Consider the following 15,605-nt stretch of genomic DNA (forward strand, 5'->3'; position numbering starts at 1 on the left):
GTAGGATGACGGCTTATATACAGTCCTCACAGAGGACAGAGAGAGGTTAATTAGTCCCTGTGAAATTAAGGAGACACCACCTAATATTTTCTGTAGCGATGTCTGAGTGTAGCCAGCAGTTTCTTCCATCAAACTCTCCAACTGTTTCCAGCCCAAATGCCTTTGTCTCTCTTTCCCTTCTACACTGTCGTTGTTCTTTTGGGTCTGGTGCATCAATCTATAGGAATAAACTTCTCATTTGTCTCCCAAAAGTAACTGTAAATTTAAATTACTTAGACAGGTAACCGTACAGCCTGGGTACTAGTAATTGTCTGACCTAAAGACCTTAGTTCCAACACAATATATATATCCATATCTGGTTTCTAGTGGCGTTCCCACAAGTCAGCTAACTTTCCTTTCATAGCTAAGCTTGGTGTCGAAAAGTCGATGACAAAGTTAGAGGATTCTGGAACTAGGAACCGGTTTTTATAGGTTTTCTGTCAGTCATTAGTTAACCAGTAATTTCAAGGCACTTTTCATTAGGGTTTTCCCAAGCTGACTGAATGAAATGACTCAACCTTCTACACAACATTCACTTAGACCCTGGGTGTAAACGATGTAATAACTAGCTAAAGGCTCTCTTAAAACGAGTACATTTAAACTACTTTAAAGGAGTAATTGGCATCTTTAAACGGTTGCGACAGTGCTAAGTAACAAATAAACTCAAAGCCTTTGTTTGCAAGACCTGCAGAAATCAATTTACTCAAGGGCTGTGATTGATGGGTGTGTTTACCTTTAATCCAGCCCCTGAAACAGAAAATCTGTGCAGGGGTGAAGAAAAGGGGGCTATGTGCAAATACCTCACAAATAAAGACCAAACACCTAAAAATTCTTAGGAAGACGGAACTGGTGAGCTCTCAGAAGATTATCAGCACCGATTACAGGCGTAGGTCAAAAATGGGCATCTCTGCCCAATACCGCAAAGCCACCATCACGCCCTAGTTATCCAGGCAACTAAACCAGGGTTGTCTTTTCGCTTTAAAAATTCAGGCCAACTGTGTACAATGTGATTCTCGTTACCATCGCAACGAGGTGATAAAGTATGGCGATATAAATCACCGCCATCGGTACAAGATTGTGTCCACACTTTTGCAGCTGCTAGATGTTTCTTTATGAATATGAACCTCACTAAATCAAAGCAGAACACATCCCCCATCATGCTTTGCTGCCAGTTATACAGCCTCTGACAGGATCATTTTTATATTCCACGGAATCATCCCACAGAAGCACAACATGTTTTCCATATAGAACATTCCTGCAAAAGGAACGCTCATTTCTGACCTCCTCTTGTCTCCTGATTATGTAACAACCGTTTGTGATCTCTCATCACTCAGCCTCGGTATCTGTCTTTCCCCTACTTGACGTGACTGCTTGTCACTCTCGCTGCTCCGGCAAATCGTGAGCTCTACTCACCTGTCCCTTCATTTCCTAAGCTGTCTCTCATCTGTCTGACCTACTGATATTGGTGTCATCCCGCAAATAGGCTCTTATCCCCAGGGTGCAGCAGCTTAGCAGTCACGGGTCGCTGACAAGCCAGAGTTTAAGGAATTCTGTAATTAACAAGTCATTTAACTACATTATTCCATCATGGAGTAGCACAGAGGAAAATGGATGGATGTGTGAAGTGCCTGGAATTTGGCCTAGGATCAACCTTCGTAGTGTAGGTATGAAATGTGCACCTGTTTCTACATGTACGGCGGATCTTACCTAGGGGTGCCAATCTGCATTCTTCAAGATATTCTACCAAGCACAGTGTTAATATGACTGAATTCACAGACCAATGCCAAATAGTGGTCTGATTCTCCATTTGTACCATGTTTTTTACATTTACACACAACTTTTACTGGACAAAATTGTTCCTCAGGACCTTCTACAGGTCCTAACATCAAGTGTCTCATTCACTTATGTCCCATCACTGAATCTGTCCCTCACTGTCCTGGTTCCATCATGTCTCATCCACATCTAATGTATCATCACTGAATCTGTCCCTCACTGTCCTATGTCCATCATGTCTCATATATCATCACTGAATCTGTCCCTCACTGTCCTATGTCCATCATGTCTCATGTATCATCACTGAATCTGTCCCTCATGTTCTGTGTCCATCGTGTCTCATCCACATCTCATGTACCATCACTGAATCTGTCCCCCATGTCCTGTGACCATCATGTCTCATCCACATCTCATGTATCATCACTGAATCTGTCCCTCATGTCCCGAGTCCATCATGTCTCATCTACATCTCATGTATCATCACTGAATCTGTCCCTCACTGTCCTGTGTCCATCATGTCTCATCCACATCTCATGTATCATCACTGAATCTGTCCCTCACTGTCCTGTGTCCATCATGTCTCATCCACATCTCATGTATCATCACTGAATCTGTCCCTCACTGTCCTGTGTCCATCATGTCTCATCTACATCTCATGTATCATCACTGAATCTGTCCCTCACTGTCCTGTGTCCATCATGTCTCATCTACATCTCATGTATCATCACTGAATCTGTCCCTCACTGTCCTGTGTCCATCATGTCTCATCCACATCTCATGTATCATCACTGAATCTGTCCCTCATGTCCTGAGTCCATCATGTCTCATCTACATCTCATGTATCATCACCGAATCTGTCCCTCATGTCCTGAGTCCATCATGTCTCATCTACATCTTATGTATCATCACTGAATCTGTCCCTCACTGTCCTGTGTCCATCATGTCTCATCCACATCTCATGTATCATCACTGAATCTGTCCCTCATGTCCTGAGTCCATCATGTCTCATCTACATCTCATGTATCATCACTGAATCTGTCCCTCACTGTCCTGTGTCCATCATGTCTCATCCACATCTCATGTATCATCACTGAATCTGTCCCTCATGTTCTGTGTCCATCATGTCTAATCCACATCTCATGTATCATCACTGACTCTGTCCCTCATGTTCTGTGTCCATCATGTCTCATCCACATCTCATGTATCATCACTGAATCTGTCCCTCATGTCCTGTGTCCATCATGTCTCATCTACATCTCATGTATTATCACTGAATCTGTCCCTCACTGTCCTGTGTCCATTATGTATCATCCACATCTCATGCAACATCACTGAATCTGTTCCTCATGTTCTGTGTCCATCGTGTCTCATCCACATCTCATGTATCATCACTGAATCTGTCCCTCTCTGTCCTGTGTCCATCATGTCTCATCCACATATCATGTATCATCACTGAATCTGTCCCTCATGTTCTGTGTCCATCGTGTCTCATCCACATCTCATGTACCATCACTGAATCTGTCCCCCATGTCCTGTGACCATCATGTCTCATCCACATCTCATGTATCATCACTGAATCTGTCCCTCATGTCCTGAGTCCATCATGTCTCATCTACATCTCATGTATCATCACTGAATCTGTCCCTCACTGTCCTGTGTCCATCATGTCTCATCCACATCTCATGTATCATCACTGAATCTGTCCCTCACTGTCCTGTGTCCATCATGTCTCATCCACATCTCATGTATCATCACTGAATCTGTCCCTCACTGTCCTGTGTCCATCATGTCTCATCTACATCTCATGTATCATCACTGAATCTGTCCCTCACTGTCCTGTGTCCATCATGTCTCATCTACATCTCATGTATCATCACTGAATCTGTCCCTCACTGTCCTGTGTCCATCATGTCTCATCCACATCTCATGTATCATCACTGAATCTGTCCCTCATGTCCTGTGTCCATCATGTCTCATCTACATCTCATGTATTATCACTGAATCTGTCCCTCACTGTCCTGTGTCCATTATGTCTCATCCACATCTCATGTATCATCACTGAATCTGTCCCTCTCTGTCCTGTGTCCATCATGTCTCATCCACATATCATGTATCATCACTGAATCTGTCCCTCATGTCCTGTGTCCATCATGTCTCATCCACATCTCATGTATCATCACTGAATCTGTCCCTCATGTCCTGTGTCCATCATGTCTCATCCACATCTCATGTATCATCACTGAATCTGTCCCTCATGTCCTGTGTCCATCATGTCTCATTCACATCTCATGTATCATCACTGAATCTGTCCCTCGTGCCCTGTGTCCATCATGTCTCATCTACATCTCATGTATCATCACTGAATCTGTCCATCACTGTCCTGTGTCCATCATGTCTCATCCACATATCATGTATCATCACTGAATCTGTCCCTCATGTCCTGTGTCCATCATGTCTCGTCTACATCTCATGTATCATCACTGAATCTGTCCCTCATGTCCTGTGTCCATCATGTCTCATTCACATCTCATGTATCATCACTGAATCTGTCCCTCGTGCCCTGTGTCCATCATGTCTCATCCACATCTCATGTATCATCACTGAATCTGTCCCTCACTGTCCTGTGTCCATCATGTCTCATCCACATCTCATGTATCATCACTGAATCTGTCCCTCATGTCCTGTGTCCATCATGTCTCATCTACATCTCATGTATCATCACTGACTCTGTTCCTCACTATCCTGTGTCCATCATGTCTCATCCACATCTCATGTATCATCACTGAATCTGTCCCTCACAGTCCTGTGTCCATCATGTCTCATCTACATCTCATGTATCATCACTGAATAGGTCCCTCTCTGTCCTGTGTCCATCATGTCTCATGTATCATCACTGACTCTGTCCCTCACTATCCTGTGTCCATCATGTCTCATCCACATCTCATGTATCATCACTGAATCTGTCCATCACAGTCCTGTGTCCATCATGTTTCATCTACATATCATGTATCATCACTGAATCTGTCCCTCATGTCCTGTGTCCATCATGTCTCATTCACATCTCATGTATCATCACTGAATCTGTCCCTCACTGTCCTGTGTCCATCATGTCTCATCTACATCTCATGTATCATCACTGAATCTGTCCCTCACTGTCCTGTGTCCATCATGTCTCATCCACATCTCAATATTAAACCTCTACCTCGATGACCTGTGTCTCTTATTCGGCATAATCTGGAAGTATGTACAAATTGAGGACAAGATTGACAAGATCGGACTATTCAGTAACTGTGTTGAACAATTGGAAAGCAATGGAAATTTGTCAGCAGAATCTGAAGAGAAGCCTTGTGTAAAGTGTAAATAGCACATCCAAGTCCAACTCCCAATCACTTCTATTTTCCATCTAAATTACTTCCTGGTGCAATCTCATTTTCGATGAGACCTAACAACTACCAGCTCAGAGATATGCCAATCATTCTATTGCTTGAGCTGAGGTGGAATTGCAGGAATGAAAAGGTCAGGGGTAGCGTTTGCAAAGGTTTAATATTCAAAGTGCTGTAGGTATTTTCTCAGAATGCCTTGTGTTCTGCAAGGACAATACCTGGGTGCTGCAATTGTGTGTTATGTGACGTACAATAAGTGGAGGGATTGTTTATACAGCTGCACACGGTGTTGAAGTCTTTATTTAAATAAACTTGGCTCTAAATCCTCTGCAATAATAAACAGTTGGATTTGTATAATACACGCAGTACTCCCTTTGAAAGATGTTCCTGTCACATCTATATATTGATAATCGCTTGCTGGTATAACCAATTCAGAGCGGGGTAAACTTCAGAATTCTGGAGGATTGTCGGGCACAACACAGAAAGCTGGACCTGCCACTGGACTGAGGGTGGAGTGACATGTTTCGGTGGCCAAAATGGGAGACCGCCAGCAGTCATCTTTCATTTTCCACCATGACCAATAATGATCCTCTCAATTATGAGAGAAGTATTATTGAGGATTGCTGTAGTTTGCAGACCAAGCATTCCTGATATTAGCTGTGATACTGCAGCATGTGCAGACCCCATAAGACCAATATAGTAGCAGGGAGTACAGGAGACGAGTGCCACATATCAGGTAGTACAGGAGACGAGAGCCACATATCAGGGAGTACAGGAGATGAGAGCCACATATCAGATAGTACAGGAGATGAGAGCCACATATCGGGGAGTACCGGAGATGAGAGCACACATATCAGGGAGTACAGGAGACGAGAGCCACATATCAGGGAGTACAGGAGATGAGAACCACATATCGGGGAGTACAGGAGATGAGAACCACATATCAGGGAGTACAGGAGATGAGAGCCACATATCAGGGAGTACAGGAGATGAGAACCACATATCAGGGAGTACAGGAGATGAGAACCACATATCAGGAACAGGATATGAGAGTCACATATCAGGGAGCACTGGAGATGAGAGGCACATATCAGGGAGTACAGGAGATGAGAGCCACATATCAGGGAGTACAGGAGATGAGAGCCACATATCAGGGAGTACAGGAGATGAGAACCACATATCAGGGAGTACAGGAGATGAGAGCCACATATCAGGGAGTACAGGAGATGAGAAACACATATCAGGGAGTACAGGAGATGAGAACCACATATCAGGGAGTACAGGAGATGAGAACCACATATCAGGGAGTACAGGAGATGAGAAACACATATCAGGGAGTACAGGAGATGAGAACCACATATCAGGGAGCACTGGAGATGAGAGCCACATATCAGGGAGCACTGGAGATGAGAGCCACATATCAGGGAGTACAGGAGATGAGAGCCACATATCAGGGAGTACAGGAGATGAGAGCCACATATCAGGGACCACAGGAGACGAGAGCCACATATCAGGGAGTACAGGAGATGAGAGCCACAAATCAGGGAGTACAGGAGATGAGAGCCACATATCGGGGAGTACAGGAGATGAGAGCCACATATCGGGGAGTACAGGAGATGAGAGCCACATATCAGAGAGCACTGGAGATGAGAACCACATATCAGGAACAGGAGATGAGAGTCACATATCGGGGAGTACAGGAGATGAGAGCCACATATCAGGGAGTACAGGAGATGAGAGCCACATATCAGGGAGTACAGGAGATGAGAGCCACATATCAGGGAGTACAGGAGATGAGAGCCACATATCAGGGAGTACAGGAGATGAGAGCCATATATCAGAGAGCACTGGAGATGAGAACCACATATCAGGAACAGGAGATGAGAGTCACATATCGGGGAGTACAGGAGATGAGAGCCACATATCAGGGAGTACAGGAGATGAGAGCCACATATCAGGGAGTACAGGAGATGAGAGCCACATATCAGGGAGTACAGGAGATGAGAGCCACATATCAGAGAGCACTGGAGATGAGAACCACATATCAGGAACAGGAGATGAGAGTCACATATCAGGGAGTACAGGAGATGAGAGCCACATATCGGGGAGTACAGGAGAGGAGAGCCACATATCAGGGAGTACAGGAGATGAGAGCCACATATCAGAGAGTACAGGAGATGAGAGCCACATATCAGGGAGTACAGGAGATGAGAGCCACATATCAGGGAGCACAGGAGATGAGAGCCACATATCAGGGAGCCACAAATCAGGAACAGGAGATGAGAACCACATATCACGGAGCATTTCCAGTAAAATGTATTCCCAGATCTGAAATGTAAGCTGTTGTCTTAGGATACTTTAAAATAGCTACAAATCTTTACTACAATTCCTACAGGTCAGCAGGAAATGGATATTTTGTTAGTAAAAATCACCAAAATCATATGTTATTATATAAACTACAAACCTTTACTACTGAAAAGGTGCCTTTAGTCACAAACCTAGTTTTTCCAACTTCTCTTTATAATTTAACTGTATCTCTCATTTTACAGGTAGTTTGTGAATAACTGAACTTCGTTAGCGACATCTGTAACCATAGAAACAATCAGAGCAGTTCAGCGGTGGAACAGAGCATTGCTAAATTCCGTCTCTAGTCCCCCAGGTTTCCTCCTAACAGGGTAGAGCAGAAGCCTCTTCTGAGCAGGTGCCTTGGGGGAAAGCAGTGTGTTTCTCGGTTTTAAGCAGACAATTTCAGGCAGATGGCCTACTTCAACAATATGGAGATATTAAAGTACCTAACATTTATATTGGAGTACCATTTTTGGCCACCTAATAGTAAGCAGCACAAAGATAAACTTGAGAGGAAGACAACCTCCTTAATGAAGGGTATGGAAGGCCTAATTTATAAAGAGAGCTAATTCATATCTATTAATATGCAAGGTCAACACATTGATTGGAGTAATGAACTTTTTGTACCAAGTACCATAAAAAGGACAAGAGGCCATCAATTGTGAATGGAAGAAAGAAGGTTTCGCCATCAGCATGGGAAAGGGTTCTTTACTGTAAGGGCAGTAACACTGTGAAATTCTTTACCACATGAAGGGCTGATGGCAAATTCACTATCAAGATGTAAAAATGGGTCGGATGCCTTTCTTACATATAGCTGTAATTACTAGAGGACATTATGGGCGCAACTGAATTTAACCAATTGCCATTTTTGTGATCAGGAAGGATTCCCCCCCCCCCCCCTCCCTTTTTTGCCTTTTTGTCAACACAGTTCACAAAAGGTTTTAGTTGATGAACCTGAGCCCTTTCTAAACTTATTAGAAAAAATGAATTCATGAGTGACGTTCCCTTTAATATTGATGTAAATGTATTTATAATATAATGACGGGTTCCCTCTAAGCGGCAAAATGATAAATGAGATTGAGATATCTGTGCCTCATATAAGAATGAATAATAGTGGACGTATTAAATTGCGGAATACTCTCCATCGCCTCTCTCTCCTGTAACATCTGCTTGTCAGGTAGCTGAAGTTTAAAGCATGCAGCCCCCCCCTCTCATACTCCTCTGCCCTCCCACTCACACAGGCCCGTGATACACACTGATGCAGGGGATGCCGTCCTGTGCCAAGGAGGGGTGGGGGCCGGAGAAATACCTCACCCTCCCTCTGTGCTTCTTTTCCCAAAGACTGGGAGAGGAGCCAACAGTTGTTCTCCAAACAAGCAGGTCTGGGCTTGCCCACTCCCACTCACTACAAACCCCCCCACCCCCCTTGTAGATTATTTTTTTTTGCAGGATTTCAGAACATTACACAGAGGTAGAAAGGCTTTTGTTTGTACTGTCAGGATTTTTAGAGCACTTTGGTTATTGCAAATATTCTATGGTCAATATCCGTTGGGCCCAGAATGATGAGTTCACTTATAGCTCTCCTCTGTCCTTATTTACTGGTCTATACCGATAATCACGCTTGGTGCTACATAAACAGTATGCACTAAACATGCCATAGGCATTGCATCTGTAAAACTGCACAATATTACTATTTATAGAGAGGAGGTGCTGATTTTTCGCTAGTAGAGACAATAGGACTGTCCAGAACTATATCTGTTCCCACTAAACAGATACTCTGTACCATTTCCTATAGCGTATACTAACTACTAAGGCGGTATACCACATTCAGATGAATTTATTTCATTGGTCCATGCAATGTCCTTCAACAACGTTTACTATATTTATTGCTTTAGTTTTAAGTCTTCTGTGTTTTTCATCAAAGCCTTTAAATCAATTAGGCAGATTTATTTCCCTTACCCCTGGATACAACATGTGGATTAAATTAGGTCCAATGAACAGAGCAGAGCCGTGTCGTACTCAAGGGCAGCATAATAATCAACTCTGCCTGAACCATATAAAGGCCTTGATGAAAAACACTCTATGCAAAGGGACAATCTCTGCCCAACAAATGAACAATATAGACAAATGTACATGATACTTATGTACGCCAAGATGAAATGAATACATTTTATATACAGTGATGTAGAACAAGAATGTACTGTATTTTAGACACGTAAAAAGTCTACTTCAATTTTGTAAGCTTCCAGTATACATTTTAGTGCTATTGCATGTTACTTATGCACACCAATCCTTATATAATAATAAGTGTCATTTTAGTTGGTAGAGCGAGAAACTTGAATGGGCATTGAGATTTGCTTAAATCTTGTGGGCATATTCAATTAGGTGCAGAGTGCCTCTGGAACGGTTGCGAAAGCACACGCAGTATGGTAACATAATGGATTTCTCTTCGCCCCCCATAGAGATGCGAGGAGATTTCCGAAATGTTGACGTACTGTAGTGCCTGAAAATGTGCGCAGCCGCCATTTTAAGAGGAACATTGCGGCTAATTGAATATGCCCTTAGGATGGAAGTCTGAGGATGTAATGTTTGCTCAGCTTGTCTTCTAGAAATCAAGTGGCCACCTTCCAAGGCATTCGCTTGGCATAAGCTCCCTTGGTAACACACCATTTAGGGTGGTCATTTAAACTTAGAGCTCACCACATGAAAAGCTTTTCATTGGTCGAAACTGTAGTAGACTATCCCAAAATGGTCTACGCATCTACAGCACTATTGTCTATGTCAGCAGTCCAATCACAAAACGTCTTACCTTCCAATCTGGACTCTCCAATCTGTAGCTTTTCTTCATCAGTGTTTTCTGATTGGTTCAAGGGGCCATCAACTTCCTTGTCCGACACCACTGGAGGGGCCTCGAGCGGTACCTTACATTGAGTTTCGTTTCGAAAACAGTGCTTTAAAGGAAGAACCCCATTTCTGGATTCTTCTGAGATCCTCTGGTTTTGCAGGTTATCATGAGGATGGAATACGGATGTTGGAAGTCCATTTCCTTCTTTTCTGGTCGAGAGAAATGACTTTTCATAAGCAATGATTTCTTGGACGCTCTTCGCTACTTCAGCGGCTGACTTTTGACCGACCTCTTGAGCACAGTCACTCTGTAGAGGGACAATGTCAGCCTTGTTAAAGGAGTTGGCCCTCTGCATCATGGATCTGAGTCTATCAGTTGACGAATTTATCTCTGATGGCTTCACGTTATGACTGAAGTTTGATTCTCGAGTGGAATCTTGTTGAAGTGATTGTGTGAGCAAGCAAGGACCTGAAATGGGTGATAATTGCTTTGTGAAGTTTTTAGAGCTTGGTATCTTCCCTACAGGTGTAACCTGAGGTTGACTCTTGAAAGCCACTTCTGCTTTTTCCTTGCTTACATGGGAAGTTACGGCAGGTGTGGAATGGAAGTTAACTCTCAGCTGTGAGCGTGGCAATGGTCTGTTAAGCTGCTCTGGACTGGAACCATTAGGTTTTCCTATAGAACTCTGGAGAGCCACTGGGAACTTCTGCAGAGTGGCGGGCTGCACAGTACCAAAGACGGGAGGTGGAGAAGGGGAGGAATTCAGGCTGCAGTTAATCGGTGTGCATTCAGTGGGTGGTGAGGAAGAGGATGAAGAGGAGGAAAATGAAGGTTCCCTGCTGATAGATGAGGCGTTCCTTGACAGAGGTCGCTTGAAATCTGGTGTTGGTGAACTCCAACCCTCCGATGGTGGATATCCAGCATCTGGAGAAGGAACGAGATCTGGAACTTGATCCTCAGCAATGTGAAGGTCTAAAGATGGCAATGAGCTGTGGTTTTTAGTAACAATAGGCACCAGACGGACTCCTGGGCGTTCAATCTCAGAGTGGAACACATTTCCGTGTGAGGAGAATTTTTTCAGGACTGGGCTGGTTACATTAGAAATTTTGATGCCGGAGCCATGCTGGCCCGTTGACGTCTGCGTAGGGCGGAGCGGTTGGAAAGGTTTTGTGGCAGGTGGACACTCTAAACTGGAAGTGGAGCTATGGAGACTCTCACTATCGCTACCGTGTCCAGAGGAAGAAAAACCACTGGGATTGAGTCGCGTCTGAAACGAGGAAACGCGGGCTAGGCCTTGCCCGGTAGTCCCGTTGGTCTTAGCCATTTGCATGGTCCCACGGTTGAAGGACAAGCTACTGGTGATTCTGGATTTGAGAACAGGACTCTGGGATGGACTACAGCTTGAACTGATGCGGATTCGGGACTGATAGACTGGCTGGTGGGATCCAGCAGATATTCGACTGTCCCCATTGCTTGTTCGGGTTATAGTAGCTTGACTTGGACTGAAGGAAGACGTGAGTGGAGAAGTCGGTGAAAACACAGGGGTGTCATCAATGTCCTCCATGTCAAAGGACCTTTTCAAAGCTGTGAAGAAAGAGAAAAAGTGTTTAATTGACTATAGAAATAATGATGTGTAAAAAAAAGTGACTCTACACATGCTAAAAGCAATAGCCACCGTTTTTCTAGTGAATGATTATCTAACTCTTGGCTTATTGGACAGATGCAGCCCTACAGTGGTGTCCAACTTCTTGTAGAACATCCACCAACATGTACATGATAAGTGCAGATTACCTACTCAGAGAAGATCACCATAAGAGATCAGAGTAAGAATAGGATCACAGATTAGTCCTCACAGACTGTATTAATCACCTCATCAGAATCACTAGCTACAGGAATGAAAAGGAAAAACTTCTCCGCTCATGGGCAACGATTGTGACCCATTTAAGGACCACCGTTTCCCCCACCTCTTTTCTATGGTATTATTTTGATACCAAAATCCACCTAGACGTCGTAGCCTAGACACAAGCAGCTCTATTTAAGAACAGTTTGGCATGGTATCTCGCACATTGTAAAACACAATGCGTTAATAGATTATAGGGTGAAAAGCCCATCCCCCTGATTTTCCATATTCAGCAAAAGATTACTACCAGAGTCAATACTACTAACACTAGTATAGAACCATCGCTGGCGGTAAGTTTCTCTAGTGACGACTTCCCTTTGTACATAGCGGACAATGAACAATAACGCAGTATTACTTAAACTGCCGCAGTACCGCTTCTGTTATTGCCATCTCAGAATGGCAATGACAGGTTAAAAGCATTTTAAAAAAATGTTATTCTTTGAATAAAGCATTTTTTAATGAATAAAGTTTAAGGGCTAGATTTACTAAGCTGCGGGTTTGAAAAAGTGAGGATGTTGCCTATAGCAACCAATCAGATTCTAGCTTTCATTTATTTAGTACATTCTACAAATTGACAGCTAGAATCTGATTGGTTGCTATAGGCAACATCCCCACTTTTTCAAACCCGCAGCTTAGTAAATCTAGCCCTAAGACTTGCTCGGCGAACCACTAAGTTAAACCTTACCGCTCTGGGCCAATATTGGTGGAGCAGTGGAGTATCGCTTTTTTTTTTTGTTTAAATTAAATTGCAGTGACAAGATAATTTTTTATGATCGAAATTGGGGCTCTATTGATAAATAAGCCACCAAGTTATGATTTAAAATCCAAATGCAAAAAATGAAACCCCCGAGTTGTATGCTCAAAGAGAAAAAAAAATGAGTTAAGGAAACATCATTTAAACTTAGTGATCCTCCTAAAGCACATCAGTCACCCAGCGGCCCTCACTAAATAAATCCATATAAGGTTTTATCATCAAGGGGAGAGTGAGCCAGAAAACCTTACATAATAACACTGTAACTCCGAACTCAGAGAAACCCACAATATCCTTTATCCATTAAAGGTAGGAACAATGGGGTTCTGTGTACGAGGAATGTGGGAAGAGTACGCACAGCTGTACTACACATTTGTCTGCTATGAATCTGTTTATAGAGATGTTGTGTCTTCTGTATCCATAGATCACGTACTCCTAGCAGACACAACATGGCGGCATTGTCTTCTTTTGCTGAGCATCATGGGAGATTTTTATTTTTTTTAATGGCTAGTGATTCGATAAGATACACTCTCATTCATTTTTGTTCCTCCGATGAAAAAATGGCTGCCCCCACTGTGTACAAGAGACAAGTACACTTAAATGTTTAAAGGTCTGTTGTGCACCCCTGACCTTGCAAAAATTATAAAAACGAATACACATTCAATAGGATATTATATAAAATTGCCCGCAAAAGTTTTGTGGACCGCTTTATTATGAATTGCCATGTGGGACAGTTTTAACGTAAAACACGCCTTGTAAAAAAAAAAAAAAAAAAAAAAGTTTCATGATAATTTGACCACTGGGTGGCACTGTTCCGTAAGAGTGATATTCCATTTTACATCACGCCTTTGTACAAATATAACGAAATTAGGATGTGTATGCAGAATAACTACTTAATATGTTTTTAGATGCATTTGAAGGTCAGAGCGTCTATCATGTCCCTTTTGGCATGGTCAAACAACCTGTAGCCAATCAGAGCATTAGAATGATACCAGAAGCACAGAGGAGCTCAGCTCCGCCAACAAGGAGCCAACCCCAGCCTTTAAATGTTGGCCAAAGCAGTAACTAATGACGTGAGGTTCATGTCAAACTGGTGTGAAAATATTGTGGTGTCAAACACACCTCTACATATAACAAAGCGCCTACATTCAACCTGTGACAATGGACAATAAAAATCACGACACAATAACGTGGACTCCAGAACCCATACGTCATAGCTGATGGGGGCAGACGGGACTCGATGGCGTGACTTGCGTTGTAACGGCCGACCCACCGTAATGTGATGATGCCAATCTCGTCATCACACCACGGAGGGCAGAGGATGATGTTACAACTAGAGTCTTCCCAACACGTCAGGGGCAAACACAGGATTTGTAGAGGGGGGTTTCCACACCACGCCGCCAGTGGGCGTGACCAGCATGCACGGGGGCGTGGCTATAATTTTAGGCAGTGATTGGCTGCTCTCCAACTCTTCCTATCCCCATAATATACATGGGCAATACTGCGTGCACTACTGTTAGGTGCACGCAGCTTTCCCTTTTCAAGCAGAGCTGTGTGAAGCGGGAGCAGGGTCCAGCCACCTCAATTATACAGTGCCCCAGCCTTGGAGGGGGGTTTCCAGGCACTAGGACCCCCCCTCCCCCCTCGGTTTGCCTATGCATTTCTCTATCTGGCCAGGTTTCAGGGCGATTGACAGACTCTCTCGGGGACTGAGTGATCAACCACTATTTCGAGAGTCTCACAGACATTCCGGGAGCGCCAGAAGGCATGCTGTAAATCAGCAGTGCTTATTCAACATAGGAAGTGTGAACATAACACAAGCGTCTGCTGGAGCCCGGTGAGGGTAAGATGATTGACAGCACACCCAACTTCAAAAGCCTCTCCTAACACCACGATTGATTTTTGAGATGAAACAAGACGGCAGAGAACATCTTTTTGGTGCTGCCTCCCCGGAGGTTAAGGCCTTGGTGCAGGAATAAGTAAATATCTCTACCTGATAAACTGACATCTACCTTACTAAACGCTGTTCTGCACCCACCCCGGGCGATGGAAAGTAATGGAAGAGGTCATGTGCAAACATGCGGATGGGGCTTCTATTACTGAAACAGTGAGATATATAGTTATGGATTATATATAAAGACAGGCATACCTAGTCAACAGGCTGTACATTATCTATGTCAGGCTCATGTCAGAGACGTTAGGTATTTCTGTTTCTCTATACTTGTGCAAACATATTAGAGGTCGCTTCCAAAAGTGTGACACATGCAGGAACGCCGAGCATCTGTAATTGTGCAAATGCCCCTATTAATTATTTCACAGAGAGTACAGAGTGAGAGTACACTGGTAATTACATCCAGAATTACAGGGGAACGTTGTGCAGTTGTGGAATCAATAGCTTCAAAGGACATAGATACTGAGTTACATCCAACACACAGAAGGAGAGAAATGGTATTTGGCCAATCCACCTCAAATCAACAGACTTTTAGAACATTTATTACCTCACATTCTATAATATCAATTAAATTTGGTGTAATAAATGCTGCCATGGGTGTGAAGAATCCCCCCCCC

At 43.5% G+C, this 15,605-nt stretch overlaps 1 protein-coding gene across 3 annotated transcripts in view; it reads right to left on the bottom strand.

Annotated features, from left to right (window-relative positions):
• Positions 1-15,605, bottom strand: part of SEPTIN12 (septin 12) — a 92,090-nt gene that overhangs the window by 37,215 nt on the left and 39,270 nt on the right. For 2 of the 3 annotated variants that reach the window (XR_012678175.1, XM_075179137.1), the window contains exon 2: positions 10,351-11,970. Coding sequence is in view for 2 of the 3 variants with exons in the window: in XM_075179137.1 (XP_075035238.1) it covers positions 10,351-11,970 (1,620 nt within the window). In the remaining variant the exon portion in view is untranslated. Of the gene's footprint in view, positions 1-1,452; positions 1,499-10,350; positions 11,971-15,605 lie in introns of those variants that run through there. The other variant, XM_075179140.1, reaches the window with a different exon arrangement.

Source organism: Mixophyes fleayi, chromosome 7 (assembly GCF_038048845.1).
Source record: "Mixophyes fleayi isolate aMixFle1 chromosome 7, aMixFle1.hap1, whole genome shotgun sequence".
Taxonomy (NCBI): domain Eukaryota; kingdom Metazoa; phylum Chordata; class Amphibia; order Anura; family Limnodynastidae; genus Mixophyes; species Mixophyes fleayi.